General features: G+C 41.3%; 1 protein-coding gene across 3 annotated transcripts in view; it reads right to left on the reverse strand.

Annotated features, from left to right (window-relative positions):
• The window catches only part of ATP6V1H (ATPase H+ transporting V1 subunit H), a 62,606-nt gene that overhangs the window by 18,272 nt on the left and 18,313 nt on the right, over positions 1 to 26,021 (reverse strand). For 2 of the 3 annotated variants that reach the window (XM_068525889.1, XM_068525891.1), the window contains 4 exons: positions 25,369 to 25,422; positions 14,890 to 14,987; positions 10,303 to 10,495; positions 1,764 to 1,942 (listed from right to left, as the gene is read on the reverse strand). In XM_068525889.1, the coding sequence (XP_068381990.1) occupies positions 1,764 to 1,942; positions 10,303 to 10,495; positions 14,890 to 14,987; positions 25,369 to 25,422 (524 nt within the window). The remainder of the gene's footprint in view (positions 1 to 1,763; positions 1,943 to 10,302; positions 10,496 to 14,889; positions 14,988 to 25,368; positions 25,423 to 26,021) is intronic. The other variant, XM_068525890.1, reaches the window with a different exon arrangement.

Raw genomic sequence — 26,021 nt, forward strand, 5'->3', positions numbered from 1 at the left:
CAATTATTCAAATCTTCATAATATAAAACTGTTTTAATGCGGTTAGCCAGTGAACAAAGTGACAAGACATGCTTGTACTTTCTTTCAAGTAAAATTTTCAAAAAGAAGTAGCCATTTAATACTGATTGATAATTCAGTATAACAAAGATTCACTGGTTAAGTTGATCAGAGTAACCTGCTAAATAAAGTAGTAATTTAATGAAAGGCTACTTAATATAAGACGTAACCTAACATTGTTTAAGTTAATATGCTAAACCTGTAACAACATAAAGAGACAAATCTATTTCAACTGCTCCCATCACCCTGTTAGCTTTAGATGAACAGCAATATTTTTCAAATTACCAAATTCAACATGAAAAATCAGTAAATAATAACAATTGGCTAGCATGGATTAAATAATTTAGAAAGCTATCACTAATCTTATTTATTTTTTTAAAAGGATCTCAAGTCATTATTACAGAAGAACTAATGATAATTTTTTAAAATAAACATAATAAAATAGAATTTGTATAAATTGCAAGCCTATTGCTGGCCTATTATATTACAAACAACTTATTCATATCTGAAATTATTAAAACACAAAAATCATCCGCCTTCCTCCACAAAACTCCATACAAACCACTGATATGGGTGACAGCTCCCATCTCTATAAAAGCTTTTGGGCCTTGAGCTTATGGGCTGCGCTGAATTACCTGGTAAATACATTTGTGGAACACATACTATACTAAAGGCACTTGCTGGACACCTCACAGAAAATCCTACAAGGTTAGAATTTTTATCACTATTTTACCAAAAGGAAAATTGAGACTTTAAAATGTCAAGAGGCTTGCTCAAGGCCACACGCGGACAAAGTGGCCCAACAATTCAGACTGGAGTCATCCTGGCGCCCAAACCCCATCTATTTCTAGTGAGTAGCTCTCTTTTTAATATCTATCAATAGTTCAAAAACAAAGAATGCATGGGTTAATGGGAAAAATCATCGAGCTATTATTAAACAAAAAAGAACCAGGACCAGAAGAATACGTAGAACCCTATTTGTGTGTGTCTGTGTGTGTCTGTGTGTGTGTGTGTGTCTGTGTGTACGCATGTGTGCGCACGCACATGCATGCATGCTAGGGGGAGGGGGGCTAGGTTTTTTTGGGAATGAACACAAGAAACCAGAGGGGCAGGGGGAAGTAGGTGGGGAAGATGGGGGGACTGGCGTGTTGCCTCTTCTGTACTGTATTGTATTCTGTACTGTACTGTATTCTGTATTCTGTACTGTACTGTATTCTGTACTGTATAAAAAAAAGGGATTTTTTTTTTCTTTACTGCATGTACATCACTTGCATAATTTTTAATATAAAAAATAAATAAAACCAATAGGGACTTCAAAAAAGCAGGAAAAAATACTCTTTCCATATCTGAGCAACCCTCCTCCACAAATTAACAATGACTGCTGCTTAAAAAAGCTTTTAAACCAGGGGGAGATTCTCAAAGGGTGGCACCCACAACCCGTGGTAGAACACCAGGTCAGATTTTAGACAACAGAGAACAGTGGGGATCTACCCTAAAGAGGAGAAATAACACACAGCTCTGACCAATGGTTGCCATGATGATGAGCCAGTGTTTCCAAACCCCTCAATTTTCAATAGAAGACATGATGTTTTAGTGCAATCTTTTGAGTTTAGAGTTCGTAACAAATTTAAATTTCCTTAAAATATGAGGCAAGTCAAACGAGGCTCAATATACCCAGCCTGTGAGAATTAAAAAGAATAACATACCTAAGATCCTGGACACTCTCACCAAGTTTCTCCAAGAGAAATTTTATATCTTCACTGATATCTTCGTCGTCGTACTTCTGCTGTTCCAAGTTCTCCAACTGTTTCAGAACTTTGCACTGAATCATAGCCAGAGCATACTCTTGGCGAGTTTCTCTTTCAGTTGATTTTTCTAAGAAGTTCTGGGTTAGACAAAGACACGACGAGAAATGATATAGTTTGTTGTGTGATGTTCTCTGCACCTGCTTTCACATCCTCTCTCCTCTTCCTGTTCTCAGGTTAACTATCACCTTAAGTGGATGACTGGATCACAAATCCTGACTTCTTTCCTAAGCATCTGCCCCATATCAGGAGCATCCTTCTGATTCCTTCCTTCCTTACTGGCTTACTAAACATTTTAAATTATTGACCTAGACAAGCCTCAAAACACTGAACACATTTACAATGAGGTCCATCACCATCCTTCCTCACAGCCCTGCTCTTGAGGTCACCACCATGAACACTCCATTTCTTGGCCACATGGAGCCCTTAGGATGCTAAGAAAGACTGTTTCCTCAAGCATCTCTCTAGTTCCCAGTCACTGACCTTTTTCTCCGTCCAATCGACCTATAAGTGCACAAAGGACGGCAATTACAAAAACTCTCTTGCTTCAGTAATTATCAGAAAAGTTTTGTGACAGTCAAGCAAATTCCTCAGTTTTCTTCTGTGATTTTTAAGAGTACTTATGAAATCAGCAAAGGAATCTAAGTAATTCTGAAGATAAACTGTCCACTGAATTAACCAATATTTCAGAGCAAACACCATGCTCGTGCTGAGGTCTGGAACAAGGACAAACAAGCTCTCAAGAAAGCCACCTTCACAAAGTTGGTAAAGAAGGCCTGTCAAATCTCCCACACTCAAAAAAATCCTGGAATAACAATTCTAAATCAACTGTAACAAAATTTTAAATTTCTTTATTTTTGCAAGGAAGTTATATTTCTAATAATTATGTTAAATAAATGCAGAGAGAGATTTAGCTTAGCATATGGAAATTAGTGAGATCGATCCCTACCAAAATTCCAATTTTCACAGAAATAGGAAAAACAATCCTAAAACTTGTATAGAAATATAAAAGACTCCAAATATCCAAAGCAATCCTGAGAAAGAAGAATAAAGCCAGAGAAATCACACTTACTGATTTCAAACTAAACTACAAGGCTACAATGATCAAAACAGTATGGTAATGGCTTAAAACAGACACACAGTCCAATGGAACAGAATAGAGAGCCCCAAAATAAGCCCGTACATATTCAGTCAACTAATATTTGACGAGGGAGCTAAGAAAACCTATTGTGGAAAGGATAGTCTCTTCAATAATGTCATCAGGGAAACTGGATAACCACATGCAAAAAAATGAAATTGGACCCGTATCTTTATACCAGTCACAAAAACTAACTCAAAAGGGATTAAAGACTTAAACATAAGACCGGAAACTGTCAGACTCATAGAAGAAAACACAGGGGAAAATCTCCTTGACATTAGCTTTGGGAATGATTTTTTGGATATGACACCAAAAGCACAGCAAAAGTAAAAATCAACAACTGGGACTATATCAAACTCAAAAGCTTCTGCACAGCCAAAGAAACAAAAAAAGCAAAATGAAAAGGCATCCTACAAAATGGGAGAAAACATTTGCAAACCATATATCTGATAGGAGGGCAATATCGAAAATGTATAAAGAACTCATTTAACTCACTAGCAACAACAACAACAACAAAAGCACAAGCCAATTAAAAAATGGGCAGAGGATCTGTATAGACACTCTCCCAAAGAAGACATAAAGATGGCCAACAGATCATGAAACAGTGCTCAACATCACTGATCATCAGGGAAATTCAAGTCAAAACCACAATTAAATATCACTTCGCACTTGTTAGGACAGCTATTATCAAAAAACAAAAGACAGCCAGTGTTGTCCACATTGTGGAGAAAAGAGAACATTTGTGCACTACTGGTGAGAATGTAATATTAACTTCAAGTATAATGGAAAAGGTTAAGGATAAATATTGTGACACCAAAACAACCTATAAGAAATAAGATACTACAAAGCAGAACAGTTAAAAAGCCAATAGAAAAATTAAACTGAAATTCTAAAAAGAACTCAGTTAACATAAGAGAAGGCAGGAATGAAAGACAGAACAAAAAACAGATGAAACAAACAGAAGAAAATAATAAAATGGCAGACCTAAATCCAACCATACCAATAATTACTCTAAATGTCAGTGAACTAAACACTCCAGTTAAGAGGCAGAGATTATTAGAACAGATAAAAATTCAAGACCCAAGTATATGTTGTCTCAAAGAGACAAATTTTAAATGTAAGACACAGGTTGAAACTAAAAGATGGAAAACCACAAGTGGAAGAAAGCTGGCATGTCTATATTAATTTCAAATAAAGTAGGTAGCAAGACCAAGAGCATTGGGACTTCCCTGGTGGCACAGTGGTTAAGAATCCACCTGCCAATGCAGGGGACACGGGTTCGAGCCCTGGCCCAGGAAGATCCCACATGCCGCGGAGCAACTAAGCCCGTGAGCCACGACTACTGAGCCTGCGCTCTAGAGCCTGCACGCCACAACTACTGAGCCCGTGTGCCACAACTACTGAAGCCCACGCACCTAGAGACCATGCTCCGCAACAAGAGAAGCCACCGCAATGAGAAGCCCGTGCACCACGACGAGGAGTAGCCCCCGCTCACCACAACTAGAGAAAGCCCGCGCGCAGCAACGAAGACCCAACGCAGCCAAAAATAAATAAATATAAATAAATTAAAAAAAAATAAAAAGTTTAAAAAACAAACAGAGCTTCAAAATACATGAAACAATAACTGGCAGAACTGAAAGGAGAAACAGACAAATCCACACTAACAGCTGGAAATTTTAACAACTCTCTCTCTTAGCAATTGATCATTGATAGAACCACTAAACAACAGAATCAGTACAGAGATGATCCAAACGATACTATGAACCACCCTGATTTAATTGACATTTATAGACCGTGATACATCTGCAAAACATGCATTCTTTTCAAGTACACATGCTACATTCACTGTGACAGACCATAAGATGAGCATAAGACAAATCTCAAATTTCAAAGAATTGGAACCATATAGAACATGTTCTCTGACCATAATGGAATTCAAATAAAAACCTTAAACTGTAGGGCGGCTTGAATTCTGATAACGTCTCCCTTTATGAAACTCCTCCCTTCACCCCTCGCTTTTGTGAGATTTTACTTGTTAGTCTACTTAGTTTTCTCTGTTACCTTTTCCAGTTACTTTTCTTACTATTATCTCTCCTAAATTTAGAAACATATCAAAACTCTTCTGTTCATATGGTCCTACATATTTGTTGCCTGGAGAGTTACACTTCATATTTAAGATATTATCATAACTAACAGTTTCAACTATAACCTCAACCCAGTCAGTGTAACTGGTAAAGAACAGCCTGATGGCACTCTTCTGAAACCATCTCTCCTCTCAATTCTCTAAGACAACAGCACTTCGAAACTTAGTCATGTTTGATGTTCCCCTTTCCTTCAAGCCTATGTCAAATCAATCAATAAACCTTACCTGTTTTTCCCTCAAAACATGTTTTAATTTCATCTCTCCATCTCATTACAAAGAATAAAAAGGTTGTGAAAAATACTTTGGAAAATGAATTTACCAGAAACAAACCTAGATCATCTGGCAGCAGTGTACTCTTTAAAGACACGAAACTCAATGGCATCTTCACCTCAACAAAATCAAAAGCGTAAATATCATTTTGGCCTGTGTCCAAGTAACAGTGCAGAGCGACCTTGACTTCACTAAGAACAAGGTGGAACCAAGTGACAATTCAGATCCTTCCTTCACCAAAACTGCTAACCTTGTAACATACACGTTAAAGCAGTGCTCCTCAAACCGTCTGTGGTGAAGACCAGTTCTGTTTGATTTTCAATTTCCAATCAGTCAGGAACAAATACTTTTAGTAAAAAATACAATAAAAATGAATTTCTAGAAAAATGAACTTTAAAAGACATGCAAAATACAAGCTCAAATCTTTATCATTAAATTTGACAGACACGTCAAATTACTGTAAGTTTCTAAATGCTTGCTCTCACTTTCTGTACTTATCCCTCGCAAGCGGCTAACCAACAGCTGACAGAACTGCACTGACGTGCAGACCACACCCGAAGCAGCGCTGCATTACGGGACTCACCCCAAGACTAAAAATGTCTCAGTCTTACCAAACCTCATCCAAACCTGGTATCTAATAAACAAGAGAGATAAATTCCTGAAATAAGGAATGAGGGGTAGACCTAGGAATGAAATTTCTTGATAGCAACACTTACTTCTATGTGAAAGCAGTGGGCAAAACAGTCCCCACACACCCAAACCAGAGCAGGTCTCTCTGAAGAGGTTATGACTGTGAACTGTCTGCGCAGGAAGATGTAAGTCTGTGTTTGCCTGTGTCTGTGTGTGCATATGTGTGTGGGTGTGAGTTAAACATCATGGTTAGTACAGCTAATGTAGATCCAAATTCAATTTGGTGGTATTTCTTTCTAAGCCTTTATGCTGAAAACGATGCAGTTGTAAAATACAATTTATCTTATTATCTGACATATTACGGACGCTCTTGACTAAACAGAGCCAAAAAGAGAAAAACTCTACACAACAAATATGGTCTTGAATGTCTTTCTCAGTCACAGCCTCAAAAAACATTCTAATTTATTTTAGAAACGAAAGATTATAACAAGTTAACCAATGGAATAACATTCATGGAGACCTGGAGTTCAGCACCTGCTATGAATAAGTGAGACAGACATTTTCAAAAATAAATTCACCCAGCCAAATAGAAAAAAAAAAAAAAAAAATTAACAGCTGCTAGATTTCTTCAGCTCACAGCAGCTCAGCAAGCTTCCAAAAGCACAAAAATTCCCTTCCTGAGTTTCAGGATGTGGGGAAAAGTGCATAATTAGACAATCCTCAAACAACCTCATTGGTGAAATCTTTATTAAAGGTTACAGGAATTTGAGACTAAGGAAGAAAAAAAAAGAACACGTCATTTTTTACACCTATTCGATGGTCTCAATCAAATGGCTTTACTATGTCCTTACTAATGGCTCGATTTTAACTCAGTTGTGTACATCAAAGTTCTGGATGTCTAAAGATGTTCTTCTGATATTCAGTCTTCAGTATAACCATGCAATGATTATGCTGTCCCAATTTATCAAGGAGAGTCCAAGAAACTAATATACCTGTCAATAGGTTGGGTGCATTTTAAATAATCTGAAATCCAAATTAGACAATAGAAGCTGAGAAATTAGCATAAGTTCAACACATTGTGGGTAAAAAATTGAAACTGCAAATGAAGTATAAATAAGATTTTTAAATCTTGCTAAACATTAGTAAAATATTCATGCTGTCTTTCCTAAATCAAACAGAACAGCACTTGATCTTTGCCTAGGTTCCACATTAACTTAGAATGCAATTTCTAGAGGTGGCCATTAAAGAGGCAAATTGCTAGTATTTTATGCTCTTATGGAGCGAAAAGGCAGGAAAATAAATACAGATTGTATATTTACTATTGCCAGGCACTTCGTCTGTTATTTCGTTGAATTCTTACCCAATCTTGAAGTGAGTTAAGTATCACTAACCACCTTTCACAAGTGGAGAAATCAGCTCTGAGAGTTCAAGCCACTCTCCTAGCAACCTAGTGCTGGGATTCACCCCTAGGCGTGTCTACTCCAGAGCCTACACTCTTGCTAACACCCCACGTGGAAAGGAAACTTAGAAAAGGGCTATGCTATTGTACCCCTCAAATTTCCATAAAAAGCAGATAATCAATCTGGAGAGCTCCCAAATCAGGTCAAAAGAAAACTAAGAATCTCAGTCTGGCTTTATACTTCTTGTGACTTTTTGAACTTTGTATACCGTAAACATTCATCATGGTGACTGCATGAAGTCTCTCCATCAAAGACAGATTCAAACAAAATACAAAGTCCACATCTGATGCATTGAGAGGTGGACAGATAATACATGAAATGGGGGGTGGGGGGAGGAACAGGAAAAAGAAAGGATAGGATAGGATAGAATAGGATAGGGAAGGGGGAGGGAGGGAGAGGGGGAGGGAACAGCTCAAAGGTAGGATCCAGCTAATATCAACAAACACCTCTCACCTACCATATACCCATATTAGAGGTACCTGCTTCCAATGACCCTTTTATCTAACATAATAATGACTTAACATGAAAATCAATGGGAGGAGGAACTAGAGAAGGGACAAAATGCTAAGCAAGGTCTGTGGGAAGCTCAGCTAGAACAGCTGCCACATACATTATGTGCAAAGCAGTTTATGCTGGGGGGTGTAGGGGGGGGGGACAAGACAGGGGTCAGGGTTAAACAGATACGAGCTACTGTGTGTGAAACAGATGAGCAGCAAGGACATACTGCACGGCACAGGGAACGACAGCCATTGTTGTGTAATAACTTTCAATGGCGTATACTCTATAAAAATACTGAATCAACGTTATACGCCTGAAACTAATGTAATATTATAAATCAACTGTGATAATAAATAAATAAATAAATAAATAAATAAATAAATAAATAAATGATTTGATAAGACAAATGGCTTGTCTCAAAAAAAAAAACAGAAACGGACTTCCCTGGTGGTGCAGTGGTTAAGCATCCGCCTGCCAACGCAGGGGACACGTGTTCGAACCCTGGTCCGGGAAGATCCCACATGCCGCGGAGCAACTAAGCCCGTGCGCCACGACTACTGAGCCTGCGCTCTAGAGCCCGCGAGCCACAACTACTGAAGCCCGCGTGCCTAGAGCCCGTGCTCTGCAACAAGAGAAGCCACCGCAATGAGAAGCCCACGCACCGCAAGGAAGAGTAGCCCCCGCTCGCCACAACTAGAGAAAGCCCACACACAGCAACAAAGACCCAACGCAGCCAAAATACATACATAAATAAATAAATAAATAAATAAATAAATAAATAAATTTATTTAAAAAAAAATAAAGCAGCTTATGCTGAGCTTTAGATTAAATCTCAATCCATTACTATAAATTATTAGTATCTGATTTCTTCCTAAAACTCACAGCACTCACTATATTATCTAAATGACACTTATAAAAAACCATGTAAGTTTATCAAAACTGAGGGGGAAAGATACAAGTGTAGAGATACAGTGTATGAAACAAGAGAACAGCTGAAATAAGACCCTGAGTTCTACAGCAGTTCTTCCCACACCTATATTTCACCTTAAACAAACAAGTCACCTTATTAACAAACTATCAAAAGAAATAATTTTGTGCTAAATGTTTACAATCTTCAACATTTGGAAAGATAGATATTTTTAACGTAAAAAATATGTAACTAACATACAGAAAAGGGTAGGTAGATATGAGCTGAAAAAATAAAATTCACTTCCATGTTTATCACTCAGGCAACTGTTGATCTTTCTATTTCCCAGAAGTTAAAGTCATACAAAGGGAAAAAAAGATAATAATCCAAAACATCTTTCTAGGATAATCTAATTGCAAAGATATTGAATCAAGGATGACTATCTTTCCTAACAGTTCACCAATTAAGAAAATCTACTTTTTTAAAAGAGTTTTCACACCAACTTCATGAACAGCTTCCAATTTAGAAAAAAGTCCACACACTAAGAGAAAGTAGGGACTCTCTGTATTCTTGCCCGATATATAATTACTGGAAACATAAATTTGCACATTTTTGAAAGGTGATTTGACATTATCTATCAGAACTGGTAAAAAGTATATTCTTTGACTCAGCAATTCCATCTCTGGAACCTACCCAACCGAAATACTCATCAAAGTGGGAAAACATATGTAAAAGAAACTGGAAACACACCTCACATTTCCATCAATAGGACACTGATTAAATAAACCACTTTACATCAACACAGTATAATATAGCCACTGAAAAGAATACTGGATCTACTACAGGAAAATGAAAACACATTTATTATATATTGTTAAGAATAAAGTTATAGAACAGTATTTATAACATGACACCACTCCTATTTTTAAATACAAAACAAAATTAGACACCTATTTATATATTTATCTCTATTTGCTTAGAAAAATCTGAAAGATGTTAGTGACTATATTTGGCAAATGTGGTGTCTACGCTATTTACGGTTTTGCAATACATCTGCACAACCTTTTATTTTTGATTTGTCGTTGTTTGTTTAAAGAAAGCGTAAGAACAAACAATGGTTAAAAACACAAATTCTAAAGCCAGTAGCTTGGATTTGTAGGTCTACCATCTCCCAGCCACTCTTACGTGTCATCCATTTAGATGGCTATCCCCCACCTGTCCACTCCCCCTGCTATGAGTACAAACTGTGATATTTTACTCCAAGCTCACCAAGATGCCACAGTTCCATTACTACATGGAGAACAAGCAACTTTTTCCCACCTGCTAAAAGCCCTGAAATATACTCCACAGTAAAAAAAAAATGCCTTATACACACACACACACAAAACACGTACCCGGAATGCTGCAAGAATGATTCTTGTCACTTTCTCTTTGACCGATTCTTGCAGGATGTCGGACAGAACAGGAATGATGTTGTAGCGTCGCAGGTGTTCACACATCTGAGGACTGAACGCCAGGAGCCATATAGAAAAAATCATCTGATACTGGAGCTGAAAGCCACACTTGTTACTCAGAACTCCCATGATGCTGAAAAGGAACACACGTTGAGAAAACATTTAACATGACAGCACAACAGGAGAGAAGAAATAACTCATTGTTCTTTTTGCGCTAATGGATCAGTCTCTGTGAATCACGTCCTCTCTTTTTTCCCCCGAAGGAAAGAGCAAGCCAGACCCCTGCTCACAGAGGGCCAGTCCTGCACGGCGTCACGTAAGCCTCTCTCCAGAGTCTCAAGGACACCACCGCCCTCGCTGCAGGGAGCACGGCCCACAGAGGGAACAGTAGGAGGACCCTGACAGACCTTCAAGAAGTAAAAGCCTCAGGACATGGTGACACGGCGGATGTACATCTCAGTGAAGCCAGACGGTATAATCAAGATTTTCAGTCTGGACTGAAAATGATCCAAGAGGATCATTTATAGCTTTAAAAATATTTAGGAAACTTGACAGAGAAAAGAGGAAATGAGTTTGGAAAAAGCCTGTCATGCGTCTGAATTTGACACACAGCCAATCATCAAATTTGGGGTCAGAACCTCAGAAGCTTCTAGTTCAGTCTCCCGTTTCACTGATACGGGAACTGGGAAAGCGGTGTGGAAATGACAGGTTACACCAAGGAAAGCGCTAAGGAAATTTCCCCGGGGCATGCCTGCATTCACACAAGGGACAGAAACCATCAAATCAGACGGCTAAACAGCGACCAGAGGGGCTAAAGAGAAGCCAAAATCCACAGAACACTCAACACAGAGCGCGTGCTAGTGTAAACTCAGTCAGTAAGCACATTATCAACATTGGTTCATCAACTGAAACAAAGGTATCACACTAACAGCAGCTGCTAGTAACAGGGAAGACTTTGGGAGGGCAGGCACATACGGGCACTGTCTGTGCTTCCAATTTTTCTGTAAACCTAAAACTGCTCTAAAAAATATAAGTCTATTAACAAAATTAAATACATTTTAAATCTAATTTTACGATTTACAACTACTAACTTAGTGGAAGGCTTATATTTGTGCCATTTCCCCATTCTTCTGGTTTGTATACACATAAATTCGCCGAATTGCCCTTAATTTTCTCATGCATGATTTCTCCCTTGAATCTGTTCTACTTTTGGTTGGTACGTAAGGCCTGCTTTTATTTAATATTGATGTCAGCATTCAACAGCGGTCAGAGCACAGCATTTTACACCATCAGCACCCTGGTACCTGGCTTCCTTTGCGCTCTGACTGTTCCACTTGTTAAGCTCAGCCTGCTACACTCTGGGATGCTGTGGCTGACAATTCACTTTCCGCGTTCCCCATCTCCGCTTTCCCCGCTGGCTCGGCGACAGGAGGTGCTCGCGGCTGACTCAGGGATGGAGGAAGAAGGGACCTCTCCTGTCGACCTCCTGTTCCTGCCAGCATCGCTTCGGCACGCTTCTTCACCCGCGGCAGCGGCTGAATTCATCCTGCACGGGCTCCGGCAGAACGAGCGTCCCTGCACCCTCGAGACACTAGCACCCGCCGTCTGGGTCCCCAAACTCGAGCGTGGGGACCCAGCCCCAGCTGAGCTGTACTGCCCCTTCCAGGCCTGAGCTTCACTTCATGCAGCCCCTCCTGCAGCCCATGGACCCTGGCAACTCCAACCTCTTACCTTTGCTCCCCGCTTTAGGGGTAGTAGGATCTCTGACACTTGAGAGCCCCTTTATCTGTTTTCAGAAACCCAGTTCACAAATTTATACCTAGTTTATACCTAGGGAGAATTTAATTTCTTCACATTAAATTCTCTCTGTTAAAAGGAAAAATTTTTCACGATGAGACGGGCGAAGGAGAGTTCAAGGCCAGTACACTGGTGCTCAGACCCAGATGGAAGGTCTCAAGGGGAGGCGTGCTCAGCGATGCGGACACCGCAGAGAAGCTGAACAGAGTTAAAGTGTGCCCACAACAGACGGGATTCTACTGCAGAGACAACGTGGTCTTCTACACCCAAATATCAACCACAGAAACGCCCTAATGAAGCAAAATAAGGCCCCTGTTCACTGGAATAAGGCAGGGATTCCCTTAGGGGCAAGAACCCTAACTCTGAACCCAGTGAGGCAGGAAGAGCGAGCTAAGGGGGACAAAGGACACAAAGGCCCAACAGAAACCCAAACACGGTCATTTAACAAGTATCTGTTGAGGGTCTATGCGGCAGGTACAGCGCAAGGCACGGGGATAAAATGGGCAAAAACAAGACACCGTCCACATTCCTTGAGAGCGCAGTGCAGGGGGAGGGAGGATTCCCAGAGGCCGTGGCCCTCGAGCTGGGCCTGAAGAACCAGCGGGTGCTAATTACCTTGTAGGTCTCTGCTCTCCCTCGCAAACTGCTGAGTTTAGTGTTACTTTTAAAGTCGCTGGAAAAGTTACTAAAAGATGCTGTGGCATCCTATGTGCTACCTTTGTTAGGTGTTTCATACTTTCCAGCTAGGCTGTATGTCTCTTAAAGGAAAGGACCACATATGTTTCCTTTACTCCCCATAATATAACGGTATAACATCACGCAGAGAGCGCAAAAAACACAGACTGCCAAATCCAAGATCAGAAAGGAGGTTAAGGTCCATGACGCCAAAATAACTATTTTGTGCTCTGCTTTTTAATTAAGATTTTTCTTTTCAAATCATGCCAACGCAGGGACTAGGGAGACAAACAGCTGACCACTGGCTGACGGGCACACTTCCTGCTGTTCGTCAGACCCATGGGCCCCTCGCATCTCACCACGCAATATTTTTTTTTTTAATCTTACCTTTCATTTATATACTACTTTATACTTTCAAAATACTTCAAATGTCAGGATATAAATGTTCATAAATGGCCGTTGGATTGGGGGGAAGCAATTACCCCAGCAAAAGCCCCCTTTTAGCTCCAGTATTTAAAAAATCAGTGCTAATCTTCAGACTTTCTAGTGAAGTCAAAGCATACTCCTGGTCTTACGTGGGCCCAGAAACATTCAGAAAGAGTGTGTGTCATTCGCGTAACCAAGAAGGAAAGAAAGGAAACTATGCAGAGATAAAAATGTCCTGGGGTCTTAAACCATCCGTCCTCTTCCACTCTCCTCACTCAAACAGGCTATGCTTACAATTTTTTCTCCTCTCAGGATCCCTGCTTGTGATTTGAGGAGCACCAAAAAGGAAAAAAAGAAAACTTTCGACCCTAAACAAAAGAAATGGCAGGGTAAAAAGTACGTGATTTCTTTCTAAAAAAGTGAAAAAATTCAATGACTTTTCTAAATTGCCCTACTATCAGCAAGTTAACATATTCTACCTTTATTAATGCCTGTTCTCAACCTGAAAGTCTCTGTATTAATTTGATTACTACTAACCTTGTTAGTGGGCATTAGCATATCAAAGTGTGTAGGTTGAACATGGAACATTCTAGATTGTACTTATGCCTGCTCTTGTTGCTAAACTGAATAGTTAAAACTGCTTACCATCCTCCAACATATTAGTGCCAACAATATTTTGAACAGCAGTATTTCGTTAGCCTCGGTCCACTGGACCAAATTCTAGTGTTTGAGTTTATTTTTTGAGCAATTATAACTATTTGTATAAACTGCTGTTTCATGACTTTTATTCTCCCTTACAGGTCTTCCAAAGAACAAAAAAGAAAATCTACTTTTTGTTTAATAGAATAAAATTCAATTTATCTTGCAATTACAATACAGGTCCATTGGACCTATTTATAAACCTAAGATACACTATGTGATCTTGGTGAGTCTGTTAACTATAATTTGAAGAATCACACTATTTCATCATCCTAGACCTTATTTCATCATTATTCATCCATAATTCTCAACTATGCTAATAAATATTAAAGACTAAAATTATAAGAAAATTGGAGAATGACGGAATCACCTAGGAAGACGATATAATAGTGAAAGAAATAATTATCCTTTCTTATTGTATTGCCCAAAATACTGCATCACTTTTAAGAAAGTAAAAAGACTGGAAACACCATCTGTGTAGTCCACCTTTAAGTGTCTGTGCGGAGAAGAGTTAACGTCATGGTCCGGAGACAGCTATCCTCAGAAAGGGCTGCCTGCAAAGCTGGCCCTTGGCTGACTTGCGGGAATTTGACCGGTAATCCGGTCCCTACACGGAAACCAAAGTTCTCCTAAATGACAGGGAAAACTAAACTGTGTGCACAAACGAGATGCTTGTGCTGAGCGCCTGCTCTCCTGCTGGAGTCTGGAATGTTCCATACGAGGCAGAGGGAGCCGACCTGACACACCTCCAGGGAAACCAGGGGCTCTGCGTCGCTAGAGAGAGTCTCCTGCACAGAAACCTCACACAAGACTTTTTTTTTTAAAAAAAAAAAACCTTCTTTTAGATGATTAAATGTATTCATTTCTTTGAAATTGTCAAGGAGAGATGCTTTTAAATGTTACTCCACAGTCAAAATAAAGGGCGCTCACCAGTTCACCCCGTCTGCTTCCACCCAGGCAAAGCGGTACTCGTTGACTCGGAGCATCAGCTGCAGACACCCGGCCACACACTGCACATACTGAGAGCTCTGTGCGGGGAGAAGCACAGCGTTCAAAACCGGAAAGCACTTCAAGTCACAAGGTCATGCAGATAGCAAACTCTGGAGTGGTTTTTACTAGAGTTTCTTATCATCTGAAAAGTCCAAAAGTCTCAAATATTTTTTCAAAAGTCAATCCTCGTTGCTCTTCTCTCTTCCTCCTAGAAATGAAGCTGACTTCTTCTGCCAAATTAAGCCTACATGGTTCTAGCTCACTGAACACATCCAGTCAGGGAAATCAAGGAACCAAGTAATCACGCCTCTGATATGGTTTGATAAACAGCTTATTACCTTGCAATGTTTCACTTAGCCCCGAATAGAGGCACGATACAGAGACTACTGCCCTTCATAATTATACAAATATCAAAGAACAACAATAAAATGAAAGAGATAAAAGTGTATGCTTTGAGACAGGCCCATATTTGAATGATCTTGAGCAAGTTTCCGAACCTTGTCAATGCTCCATTTCTTCATCCGTAATGAGGATGATACCCCAAGCACCCTGAAAGGGTACTCTTAGGATTAAGTAAAGTAATTCATTTCGCACAGAGCTAGACATGTCACAGACACTCAATAAATAAGGACTTAAAAAAAAAAAAAACTATACAGCATATAAAAAGTCTACTTAAACACTTGAAAAAGACTGATTTATTTTTAAACTATCAGTTCAACAGGCACTATGTTAGAGAAATTGAGGTGAAATCTGAAGCTTGAAATAAATAGGATAAATATCCCCAAGAAGTTGCACGCTCCTCCATGTTAGGAGAGCTGGGAGTAACACCCGGCCTGGGCGCCTCCCTAAATATTTACCATGAGCCTTACATCTATGAGAAATGGAGGGACATGGGGAAATTTCAGACCCCAGCCTTAAAGAACATGCTAACAAAAAGAAAAAAGAAAGAAAGGAGAGGATCGTGGATGTCATATGAAGTCACAAAACCTAATAGATATGATGCCACTTCAGCTCTATGTCTTAATTTAAACTAAGTTTGTTAAAACCTAACACTTCAAAGAATTCCAGGCACTCAAATACAAAAACACAATGATATATACTTGGTGGAATAATCAAAAGTTATCATGAAAAGGTTATCTTAGATTTTACCTAGAAAGTAGTGAACACAGTTAGTTGCCCAAAAGCACACTATATCCAGTAACTTAATTTGCCTGAAAACCCAAAACATTCGCAGAAATTAATGACGAAAAAAAAAAAAAAAAAAAGTGAATTTTCAGCTCATAAACAATCTTCCATAATAGGAAAAAAAAAAAATGTATTTTTCCAATTAGGTCAGCAGCTAAGTAACTCTTTGTGAAAAGGAGAATTCCATCTGCCTCGTTTAGAGAAAGAGCCTAAGCAAGGTTTCTACAATAGTGAATAAAAGGCAGCCTAGGGCACTCTCTCCTCTTCCATTTATCATCGATTTCCTCTCAACACGAGAATTTCTTGGTTCCCTGTAAGTCTTTTTCTTGTCTGTGTCCATTTACCCTACTATGTTGAAATACATGACACATTTAAAAACTGGATTCTTCGTTGCTAGTTACAGCTTCAGGACTCACGTATAAACGAGCATATAGAAGATGCTGCTTCAGCACTTCTTACAATTAACCAGGACGTGGAGGCAACCGAAGTGTCCGTCGACAGATGAATGGGTAAAGGAGATGTGGCCTAAGTGCTGATGAATGGATAAAGAAGATGTGGCACAGATATACAATGGAATATTACTCAGCCATAAAAAGAAACGGAATCGAGTTATTTGTAGTGAGGTGGATGGACCTAGAGACTGCCGTACAGAGTGAAGTAAGTCAGAAAGACAAAAACAAATACCGAATGCTAACGCATATATATGGAATCTTAAAAAAAAAAAAAAAGGGTCTCAAGAACCTAGGGGCAGGACAGGAATAAAGACGCAGACGTAGAGAATGGACTTGAGGACACGGGGAGGGGGAAGGGTACGCTGGGACGAAGTGAGAGAGGGGCGTGGACATATATACGCTACCAGATGTAAAACCGATAGCTAGTGGGAAGCAGCCGCACAGCACAGGGAGATCAGCTCGGCGCTTCGTGACCACCTAGAGGGGTGGGATAGGGAGGGTGGGAGGGAGGGAGACGCAAGAGGGAGGAGATATGAGGATATATGGATACGTATAGCTGATTCACTTTGTTATAAAGCAGAAACTAACACACCATTGCAAAGCAATTATACTCCAATAAAGATCTATTAAAAAATAAACAAAAGACGCTGCTTCTAATGGTACTGACGAACATAGCTGCAGGGCAGGAATAAAGAGGTAGACGTGGAGAATGGACTTGAGGACGTGGGGTGGGAGGGGGAAGCTGGGGCGAAGTGAGAGCGGCATCGACATATACACACTACCGAATGTAAAACAGTTGGCTGGTGGGAAGCAGCCGCATAGCGCAGGGAGATCAGCTCAGGGAGATCAGCTTGGTGCTCTGCGATGACCTAGAGGGGTGGGATAGGGAGGGTGGCAGGGAGACGCAAGAGGGAGGGGATATGGGGACATGTGTATGCACATGGCGGATTCGCTTTGTTGTGCAACAGAAACTAACACGTTATTGTGAAGCAATTATACTCCAATAAAGATCTATTAAAGATTTTTTAAAAAGATGCCGCTTCTAACACTGCACTCTCTCCTGTGACGCACCATGAGGCAGTCCAATACCAGTCCAGAAATTATTTTCAAAGTGCACAGTGAAGGCAACACTGGTGAATGACTGAGTTACTGCCTTCAATTAAACAAAGTAAATTGTATGACTTCCTCACCTTTCTCTCACACTGTCCTGTTAGTCTCATGTACGAAGTTATTCAATGAGTTTTTTAGAAGAAAACAGTCAGCCTTCAATCAACCCAACGAGCCACCCACCGAGTCTTCCCCCACACAGAGGTCATTCAAACACTGCTGGAGAGCGCCGCACAGCCACGCAGAGCCACCGGGCAGTTCCGCGCTGCTCTCGCTGCCGTCCCCAGGGCCACGCTCACACCTTCACTTCTACCCTCCTGTCCTGCTCTCTTCCCTCACCTCAGCACTAAGGGAAGAAACGGAGACCGTGAGCTAGCGAGTCACTGAGCTGCCAACCTCGCGCCCCCCAACTGCACGTCGCTGACAGCCCTTCGCACTCCCTCCCGCCGAGCAGAGGCAGACCGTTCTTCCCGTCCAGGACCCACGGGCCCCAGCAAGGCCCGCGTCCCATTCCTTCCACACAGCGTTCCGTCACTCAGACCCCTCCCTGCGGCTCCAACCTCTGTTTGATAGGTTTCCTCTCCTCAGCTCCTAAATACACTCAATCCTTCCCGTCTTAAAATTATCCCTAAACCTTGTACCAGTCCCAGCATCTTTCTTCCTCCCAACGCAGGAAGTTTTCTTGAGAGAATCATCACCAGGTTCTTACCTCTCTGATACCTTATCACTCCACTAACATGGCAAATGCTAGGATCAGCGGTGACCTTAAAGTTCCAGGTCCAACAGTTACTCTCCCCCAGAGAACCAGACCTCTACCTCCAGCTGCTTCCGGGAAAGCTCTCGCCCCTCCTCTCTCCAGCTGAACTGACTCACAGCTCCAATGTTAACTCCACCACCATGAACGAAAGGCAGTAACGTAGCGTAACAGTTAACGAACAAAGGCTCTGGAACCAGCCCGCCAGGCTCAGCCACTTCCAAGCCGCGTGCCCTTGAATGAGCTTCCCACCTATAAAATGGGGATAACAGGGCACATCCCGTGGGGCGTGGGGATAATCTCATCAGCTAATATACGACAGGCTGGGCTGAGAACCAGCTACAGTGCGTACTCTCAAACACACGAACCTCCCTGGTAGAGAAAAACTAACTTTACTTCTCAACATATTCAGAGAACATCATCAGATAAATTTTCCAATATTGCTGAAAATGCAAATTCTCCTATATTATGGTGGAATAATCACATGAGGAAAACAGCAACTGACAGAATTCACCTTCCTGGTGAAGAGGGTCTCCCAGATCCAAATTCTGCAGAATTACAAAGTAATTCAAGAAGTGAGGAATTACAAAGCAAGTAGGCAACGAAAGATAAACATAAAAACAGCAGCGACAATGTACCAAAGTAAAATTCATGCCATAACAATGTTTACAGACCAATTTTCAATATCCACCTCCATAATGCTGGGATTTAAGTACAAACTAAATGAGAAAAAGTAAAGATAATATTCCTCTAAATTTTGGAATCAAGGGCGTTTAAAAAAAAAAAAGACGTCTGCAGTGCAGAGAATAGCACCTGTCTCAGACGCAGTGGAAACACACGTGTGTCCAGTGGTATCAGTGAAGCACAAAGCTGAGTTTGTAGAACACACCATCGACCAAAATAAACCCCAGAAGCCAGTTTTACATGAAATCCTCCAGGACTGGTGATTAACCAATCCCAAAAGTATTCAACGTGTCATGACTATTAAATGAATCTTTTCTCATAGAACTAAAAAGTGAGTGTGCACATCTTATGTGTGATTTTTGCTTCTATCATGACGTCCACTTTAGACACTAACGCAGGACAACATCAGTGCCAGGAGGAAACAGGAACAACTGGAACTCTCCTACTTTGTTGACAACGTGTAAACTGGTTTAGAAAGGTGATTGGACTACTGGACCTAAACTCACATGTAACCTGTAGCCCGGCAACTCCATTCTAGAAGCGCTCCAGGTGTAAGTGAGTACATCTACCAAAGGCCATGTACAGGATGTTCATAGCAAGATAGTCACAACAGCCAAGAACCAGAACTAACTCAAATATCCGTCAATAAGAGTATGGATAACATTCATTTAATAGATTACTACACGGCAATAAAGGGATGAACTACTGCCAGGTGCAACGTGAGTGACTCTCACTGACACAATACTGCACAAGAATTCGGACACACAGGAGTTCACACTGTGTATGATTCCACTTTTATGGAGTTCAAGGTCAGGCAAAACTAATGCATAATAACAAAAACCTTTGTGGGAGCCGAGGCGAAGGAAAGTATTCAGTAGGACACATGATGTATAAATGCATTCAGCTGAACATTTAAAAATCTATTTTACTCTATGTAAGCTGTAGGGGAACAAGATTTGCCATCTTAAATGGGTCCCTTTGGCATGAGGATTGTTTTAGGGTGATTGTTTTTTTGAAAGCAGAGGATTCAAGAAGTCTGTCTTTTTACCTGCCCCTTAACTGCCTAAAGAACTCAGACAAAGGCCCTGGTCCAGGAAGGGCACTGTCACCGGAGATCTACAAAGCACACGGGTCGGCGCTGGGGGGAGCTGCACAGGGCTGGGAGACCAGAGTCCTCTGTGTGTCCCACTGTCCCTGGGGGCCCAGCAAACATCTGTCACCAAACATCTGCTTTCCTTCCCATCTCCGTGTGAACTGCCTTCTCCCCGCTGAAGTCCCCCCCGCCCCGGCACCCCCTTCCCCTCTCTCAGGCGCCACATCTGCGGCCTCATATTACGGGGCCCCTGTACATACGTAATTAAATCTGATTTTCTCCTGTTAATCTGTCTCACGTCAATTTAATTCTTTGGCCAGACAGAAGAACCCAGAAGGAGCAGAGCGTAATTTTTTCCTCCCCAACAAAGTTATGACATAAAAATAAGTGACCAAAGAAAGGAAGGGAGGCAAAGAGGGAGAGAGGTTTTGTCAGTCAGAAGTTCTGCCAATTTATCTTTGGCAAGTCACTTTAAACTCTTCAAAATTGTTGTCTCATCAATAAAGGAAAGCAATACCAGCCCAATTTTTTAAAAATAGGCCTAAATTAAAAACCAAAACAAAAACGTCTGCTACTCAAATCTGAACTCACATCAGTTAAACACAAAACAACTCTAAGGTACATTATCATCATTATTGTTCTTGTCATTATGATTACTTCATATTCAGGAACTAAAACACATATAGTGCAAGAATTCTCTTGAAGCTGGCTTATTAAAAGAGACCCTCTACCCTCTAGTCAATACTCATAAAATACCTATATTAAATTAATACCTAAATTAACTTAACATAATTTCATCTTAGACTTAAGTCTTACCAAGAAAGTAATTTCACTGTTAATTTACAAATTTATAAATCTCCTTCAAGTATTGCTTTCAATCTAATTTTCTTAGGCGTATAATTTAATTACATGACTACTGGGATTCTTTATTGTAGGAAAAAATTATTGCAGACTTAAGAAAATATGATTTACTTTATAAATCACTGCTTTGTATGCAACTTCCGAGAACACATCCAACGTACAATATTAGGTTACCTTATTATTGTTATTGATGTTATAGTTTGAAAATGATATGTAAAAGAAAGTCTGGTATTGAAATACTTTACCATTTAATTTTCCTTTGCATTGCCAGAATATACGCAATCCTTCCAAATATCTGATCAGAAAAGCAAAACTGACAGGTTCTTATCTGTTCTCCTTTTCTTAACATTTATTCTTTGCATATATTTTAATGATCCACAATGTTTAAAACGTACTAATTTTGTGATAATTTTGTGATACAATGAAGATCATCCAAAAATTGCTTCAGGTAAATAGCAATGCTCTGGAAACCTGCACCAAGACACGTAATTGATTGTGAACTTCTCTGGGTCCTCACAGACTTTACAAATCACAGGCTAGAGGGGACCAGAGTTAAATAAGAGGGCTGCACTATGCGAATTCCTGACGCAGCCCCTCATTTCTGCTACTCGGGTAGCACTTTAACGCACTTATGGACAAACAGTGAAGAACCAAATCGTTAAAGTCCTCCAAATCTTCTGAAAGACTGAAAAGTCTTAAATTAAAAACAGAGCCTTAAATTTAAGAGTCAAAGCAGTAAAACTACCTTCACATTAACAAGGATATTAGAACTGTCAGAGAAAACAATTTAAGGAACGTGGCCAAAAGCCAAAAAAGCTAAGGTTGTTTTTTTTTTCCCCTTTCATTCTAAAATGTTGTTATTACATGCTAAAACATGGATGAATCCTGAAAACATAAGCTAAGTGAGAGAAGCCAGTCACAGATGACCACATATTACGTGACTTGTGTACAGACAGTGGCCAGAAGAGGTGAATGCAGAGACGGAAAGTAAGTGAGTGGTTGCCAGAGTTTAGGCGAGGGGGTTAGGAATGGGGGTGACTGTTTCGGTGGACACGGTTTCTTTCTGGGGTGTTGAAAGCGCTACAAAATCAGATGGTGGCAATGGTTGCCCAACTCTGTAAATATACTAAAACCAATGGCAAATGGAAAGATTTTATGGTATGAGAAACAGATTTCAATAAAGCTGTAAACAAGCAAACCAAAAAGCCTACAAAAAACTGCAAGTTTGGGGCTTCCCTGGTGGCGCAGTGGTTGGGAATCTGCCTGCTAATGCAGGGGACACGGGTTCGAGCCCTGGTCTGGGAAAGATCCCACATGCCGCGGAGCAACTAGGCCCATGAGCCACAACTACTGAGCCTGCGCGACTGGAGCCTGTGCTCCGCAAAAAGAGAGGCCGCGACAGTGAGAGGCCCGTGCACCGCGATGAAGAGTGGCCCCCGCTTGCCACAACTAGAGAAAGCCCTCGCACAGAAACGAAGACCCAACACAGCCAAAAAAAAACCTGCAAGTTTACTTGCTCACTCGCACGTGCCAGGTTTCCAGGTGCTCAAGAGCCACGTGGGGCTACCAGAGTGGACACCGCAGATATAAAGAACATTGCCGTCACCCCGGAGAGTTCTACTGGACAGAACTGCTCCAGAACATTAAAAGGCAAGACAAGACGAGCGATATGGAGAACCTGGCAACCTAATCACGTTACTTACTACCAACGAGACCATGTCCATCCAGCAATAACCAGGGCCGGAGCAGGTCTACAACAGAGAACAGGACGCGGGAGCGGAGAGTTACCACGGTCCCCTGCACACAGATATGAAAGAAGCTGGACAGAGGGAACAGAATGCCCAGAGTCTCCTGACTCCTCCAAAGGCTGGGAGAGATCACGGTGTTCCTCTTTTTGTCAGGGCAGCAGCCCAGCAATCAACATCTAAGCCTGGGCGACGTCCTCGGAAACGCAGAAGACTGATAATTCCCGTGCAAGAGCCAACAAAGAACTGAACAGACAGTTGAAGGTAAGTTGGGGTAAGTACATGTCATGTGATATAGTTTATTATTTTTACATTTAGGTAAATACAACACAAATCATTTTTTTAAAATGTCATTTATATAACGTCATTTAAATAAAAATGTCTGTAATGATCCACTCGTAACTTATGATGATGATGCTATGCCATTTTAAAAGTCAAGACTGTTGCATCCCGCGAATTTCTCATTTTGCTGTGTAAAGCTTTGTTGTTTTATACTGACATCAAGTGGCAACAGCACAGAATGCAGTTTACCAAACTGCTTTTCTATGCTGTCTGAAAACCTAAAGGGATTTTAAGATATAACATGGATATTCTTCACAAGTCTGAGTAGGTGAGGCAACTTGGAGAATGCCTGAAGCTCCAAGTCCAGTCCAGGTGCCTCAGAATCCTCTCGGCAAGGAATTCGTCCCCTTGGGGGTTCCGCCACCATGAGCGGATGACCTTGGGCAAGCGGAGTGCCTTCCCAGCCTCACTGCGCATCCCTAAAACGTGGCTTACGGTGAGACCGATGTCAAAGACGGGGTGTGAATATTCAAGGAGATGTAAACGCAAAACGACTAAAACACTGCCAGGCACACAGGAAGAGCTCCATACATACCAGCTACCAATTCTGATCCCCCTACTGAAATACAAGTATCAAAGGAAGTGCTAACACCTCTCTGTCAACTTCTTTAAGTCTGCCTTCCAAGTTGACAGCCTTCTGAAAAAGTAGGAACCTGCAGCAAGAGACAGGGGGTATGTTCAGGTGTGAAGGGCACTAAACGGAAGAGAGGGGGACACCAAAAGCCAGCTTTTCTTCACTCAGAATCACCCCTGATGCTAATTCCGTTTGGGATATACGTGTCTGAGTCGACCAGATAAACCACTTTGACTAACCACTGCCAATTCAATAGATCAGCGTTGTTTTTCCCACACACCGGACAGAAAAGAGCAAAAGAAGAATGTCACGTCACCAGGGCTCGCACCTCACTGCGTGAGCTTTACTAACTTCCAAACACTTTAATAACCACTTAAGTTTATTCCGAAAACAGCTTTCAAAATTTTTACAAATAAGTCTAATTAGACAATTTTTCAAATCAAACAATTTTTCAAAATTTCAAACTGGTAGAAAGAAACTCAAGTCATGTAAAATAAGGATTCCCAATGTAAACATCTGCTTATGGCTGAATATCCAGACTTCAAACCTACCGCCTCCTTCCCCGACCCTGGCCCCAAGACTGCTCACTTAGTTCTGTACCCTGTTCTGATTTCAGAAGACGCGCAGCCATTTTCCGGCCTGGCGCACTATTTGTCAAGTCCCTCGACCCGTGCCCCAAGAGCAGCCCCACTCCTGGCTTTGAGAGGGACTGTGTCGCCCTCTCCAGTCTACGAGCACACACAGGGCGCGGCCTGCGGGTTGTGGACACGGACCCTGCGTGGCCCCCACACAGCTTCGCTGAGGTCTGGCACGGGCAGGTGGGAGACACCATCCTCGGAAGGTGCTTTCCGGTTTCCCAGAGATACTTCCAGCAAAGGAAGCTGAATACGCCTCACCTACCTTTCTAACTCTCCCCCCACCCCGCTCTCGGCTGGCGCTATCCAGGCCAACCCATACTTGTCCAAATCTATTGGCAATTCTTGAACTAGTCTGAAGACAGCAAAGTTAAACCACTCCCAACCGGGGGAGATAACCCTAACCAGGAAAGGAACTGGGGGGGCGTGATTAGCTTTAACCTTTAACCTTTTGGCTCTACATAAATGTGGGGCAGGATTGGCCAGAAAAAGGGGGAGGGAGAGTCTGGCCACCACATAGGCCCCCATTAAACCCTGAGCGACTCAGGCAAGTAGTGGGTTTTCGTGCCAGCGGGGAACGGAACTGTTTTCAGCTGCCTGGCGCAGGATTCGTGTATCTGTCAGACGTTCGCGTCATGAGACGGCTGAAGTCTTAAGAGAGGAGCTCTGCTTACTCACTCAACTTGTGCACCAGAGTCCAGACCTGCTCTGATTCTCAGGCCTGAGATAAAGCCGCCTGAAGAGAAGAGCAACAGGAAGAGGAAGTCCCACGCCCACCAACAGCAGAAAGCAACCGCATCAGCCCAGAGAGGTTTACTTTACACACAGCTTTCACAACACCATTTACCCAGATGGAGGTGACACCAAATCCACGGATTTACATCCGGGGGACTAGTGAACACCTTCAAGACGTCAAATGTCTGTGACTCAAAATAACTTAAATTCAGGGTGTTAGGAGGCCAGTGAAGGAGGAAGGAAGGTACTTACATCGCTTGAGGAGACCGTCCCTGCTTCAACAGCGACGCCGCTGCCACGCAGTTTCTATTGCGAAATAAATAACTTATTACTTAGTTTTGCTTTTAACTTTATCCTACTTCATCAGCTTACGAAAGAGAGCTAAGCAAATTTTATCACTGTTTTCCTAATCCTACTGAACGGAGTATCATCAGCTAATAAAAAACGTGGGGATGATACGAAATATTCTAAACGCTGTTACACTCTTCCGGATCGTATCTTCATCAATAAATTATTTTAAAAGGAACAATAATAAACTGAATACTAAGTTCCAATTACATTTCATAAGTGAAGCTAGTGCACGTTTTCAAGTCTCAGGATTTACTTCCTGGGTCATTTTTCCAATGAGACAACTGTCTTAAGCTGAACTATCTACACTATATTCTGTGGCAAAGCTTTCAAAACAGGTGCCTGATGATGGGAAGGTACTACATGGAACTTAAAAAATTAGGTTATCCACAGCAATGCTAACACATTATAATGACAATCAGAACCTCACCTGTTACACAGAAATGACCAAAGAGAACTTAAGGTAGAAAGTCAGAAGCTGAATATGCAAGAGAAAAGTGACCATGAATTTCTGAAAGGAAATTTTTATTTTGTTTTATTCAATAACTTATCTACTA

The sequence above is a fragment of the Eschrichtius robustus genome, chromosome 17, assembly GCF_028021215.1.
Source record: "Eschrichtius robustus isolate mEscRob2 chromosome 17, mEscRob2.pri, whole genome shotgun sequence".
Lineage (NCBI taxonomy): Eukaryota > Metazoa > Chordata > Mammalia > Artiodactyla > Eschrichtiidae > Eschrichtius > Eschrichtius robustus.